This window comes from Arachis duranensis, chromosome 10 (assembly GCF_000817695.3).
Source record: "Arachis duranensis cultivar V14167 chromosome 10, aradu.V14167.gnm2.J7QH, whole genome shotgun sequence".
NCBI lineage: Eukaryota > Viridiplantae > Streptophyta > Magnoliopsida > Fabales > Fabaceae > Arachis > Arachis duranensis.
In genome coordinates, this window is record NC_029781.3 from 101,316,873 (window position 1) to 101,319,937 (window position 3,065).

Genomic DNA, 3,065 nt, shown 5'->3' on the forward strand with positions numbered 1-3,065 from the left:
TTTTTTTTTTGTTCATTAATTCTAGGGAGGAAAAATACACGCCTCAGTTAAGAAGGCTTTTGTGTCTCGATTCGTGAATTTGCTGGAGGAAGGAATATCTTACCAAATAAGATATTTTGGTGTTGGACTCAATAAGGGTTACTTCAAGACTACACATCATGAATACGTGGTTAATTTAAACCAACGTACTGATGTGCACAGACTTCCAGAATCGTCGAGTATCCCACGATATGGATTTAAGTTTGTGAGTTTTGACACTCTCAATGCTCCTGGGTATGATTGCACCTATTTAGTTGGTAAGTTTATTATTTTAGAAAAAGTATAATTATTTATTTTATTGATAATTTATTCTGCGTTTTTTTTTTAACAAATTTATTGACAATAATTTTTTTTATTTTAAATCATTTCAGATGTTGTTGGATATCTTGCTGGAATTGGGAATGAGAAGACTCTTGAAAAGGATGGCAAATCTACCAAATATACTGTTATCGAATTAGAGATTGATGATGGGTAATTATCTATTTATTTTTATAAATATAAAAATTTTGCTAATCTCATCTTTTTAAATTATTATTTTAACTTATTTTATTATAAATATTTTTATTAATATTAATAAGTAACAAATATATTTTAACTAACATTAAGCTTTAGTTAAAATTTTTTAGATTCAAACCCACCGTTTTTAAACGTCTAATTATTTAAATTTAAATTTTTTTAAAAAAAATCACTTCGGATTGATTTAAAAAAAAAAGATTCAAATTTAAAAAAAAATAATAAAAAGCATTCTTTCCGCGGTTTATTTGTTACAAATTTAAAATAATTAATTAATTATTAATTTTTTAAATTGTATTTGATATTTTAATTTTATTATTAAATTTTAAATTTTAAAAATATAAAATATATATAATTTGATATTATTTTATTGGTAGTTACTTTTTTAACATTAAACATTCTATTTGATATAGAAAAATAATGGAGTGTGCACTTTTTGGCAACTATGCACATGAATTAAATGCTTTTCTGGGATCTGGCAATAAGGATGGAGCTGTTGTCGTCTTACAGTTTGTTAGAGTGAAGTTATTTAACGGTAATATTTATCCATATTTTTTTAACAATATATTTTTATATGTGAGCTTTTACTTATTGTTTATGTGAATTTTTACTCATTTTGTATTAAAATAAATTTTTCAGAAAAGATTGTTTTACAAAATTCCATGTATGGCACAAAGATGTTCTTCAATCTTGAAGATACAACTGTCATCCAATTTAAAAATAGGTGGGTATTTTCTTTTTAATTCTTTAGTTCCATACTATGTGTGTGTTATCTAACATAATTTTTTTTTTTTAACTTTATTTATCAAGCTTTGTAAGATTTGAAGAATCTAGAGGTAATATCGGCGGAATTCCAAATGAGGCTGCATTCTTAAAAATTTATCAAGGCAAAACCATCGAACAGTTAAAAGAATTCGATACTGTAATTTTCTTTTTTAAAAAAATTTGAGAAAAAAATAATTGAAATCCGTTGTACATAGATTATTTTTGTTTATTCATCTTATTTATTTAAAAAATTCACCAAATTTAGGGAATTTAAATCATTATTTTTTTTTTCAGAATTCTATTTGTGTTGTCTTGGCTACTATAAGTCATATTATGGATACTCCAGACTGGTGGTACGGCCAATGTGAATGCAACAGGTCCACATATGCTTTTACAAAAATTTTCAAATGTTCAAGTTGTGGCCGTCTCCTTTTATCCATAACTCCAAGGTTATTTATTTATTTTTTTAATTTAAAGTCTAATCAGAATTGATTAGATATTGAATAAGTCTATGTTTAGCTTTTTTTTATGATGTTTTTTTTTTATTAAGCAGGTACCGAATAAAGTTTGGTGTCATTGGTGACTCTGACTGTGCATGTTTCGTAGTTTTTGACAAGGAGGCAAAATACGTTTTGGGAAAGAGCTTACTTGATCCACCCCTATTGGTAAGTTCTAACCAATATTTATTTCTAAAAATATTAGTGGAGATATTTTTAATGTTAATTTTTATATTATTTATTATTAATATATTATGTAATACCCTGCAGAAAGGAGATCTATCGGATACACCTACACTTTTGCTCAACCTAATTGATAAGACCTTTCTCTTCATCATTGAAGTTCAAATATCTGATAATCCACATTTTTCACCTTCTTATAAAGTTAAGAAGATGATTGATAATGTGGACCTCATAAATAAATTCAAAGAGGCTCACCCTATTCAAATTGTGAGTATAATTATAAGTGTATTTTCTATTAAAAATTAATTTATTTTTACTTCTTTGGTCATTAGTAGTATCTAATTTATAAATAATAATTAATTATAATTTTAGGATATTGACTACACCGGTGGTTTGTTTCCAATTTCAAAGACATCCTCAATCATTAAAGGGGAGAAAGTAGAAGGTATTAAGATATTTGTTCAAAATTTTTTTTTTGTTCTCTCAAAATTAGATCTTAATTTTATTCAAAAAATATTAGTGAGATAAAATCAAAGGTTAGAAAGAAGTTTTTAATTTAACATGGTATTTTGTACAGAATTTGTTGCTTGAATTCTCCAATGAAGTTGCGGCCAATGATGAATCCGAATTGTTAGAAAATGCTATTACACCAACTAAGCGACTATCCTCGGAGTCGGAAGATTCGAAGGTGGAAGGAGATACCTCAACTTGCAAGAAGATCAAGATTGAGAATGAAACTTGAGAATTTGGATGCACATATTTTGGAATCCCTTTTAGAGTCTATCTAATAGAATAATGCCAAGCATATGTTTGTTTGGTGAAAACATTGTCTTTTCTTGAGTTGTGGTTTTTCTTTTAGTTCTTTTCGATTTTTATGTTTGAAATTTAGAATTTTTTAAAATATAAATTGAAGTTATTTGGTTATTACTTGTGGTTTTATTTTTAATTTGATTCTCACCGTTGATATTCTGATAATTTCTAATTTAATATTTAATGTCATAAAATTATAAATTTTTTCTTTGAATTATTATTGATACAATTAAGTTAGTTATTAATTTTTAATGTGTA

The 3,065-nt window shown here is 25.8% G+C and overlaps 1 protein-coding gene across 1 annotated transcript in view; it reads left to right on the plus strand.

Moving 5' to 3' along the window:
* Positions 1–2,739, plus strand: part of LOC107471412 (uncharacterized) — a 7,814-nt gene extending 5,075 nt beyond the window's left edge. Inside the window, exons 2-11 of the mRNA XM_052255729.1 lie at positions 26–296; positions 411–510; positions 966–1,087; positions 1,192–1,276; positions 1,363–1,474; positions 1,612–1,694; positions 1,871–1,982; positions 2,085–2,264; positions 2,370–2,442; positions 2,603–2,739. Coding sequence (XP_052111689.1) covers positions 26–296; positions 411–510; positions 966–1,087; positions 1,192–1,276; positions 1,363–1,474; positions 1,612–1,694; positions 1,871–1,982; positions 2,085–2,264; positions 2,370–2,442; positions 2,603–2,739 — 1,275 coding nt within the window. The remainder of the gene's footprint in view (positions 1–25; positions 297–410; positions 511–965; positions 1,088–1,191; positions 1,277–1,362; positions 1,475–1,611; positions 1,695–1,870; positions 1,983–2,084; positions 2,265–2,369; positions 2,443–2,602) is intronic.
* The last annotated feature ends 326 nt before the right edge of the window (positions 2,740–3,065 follow it).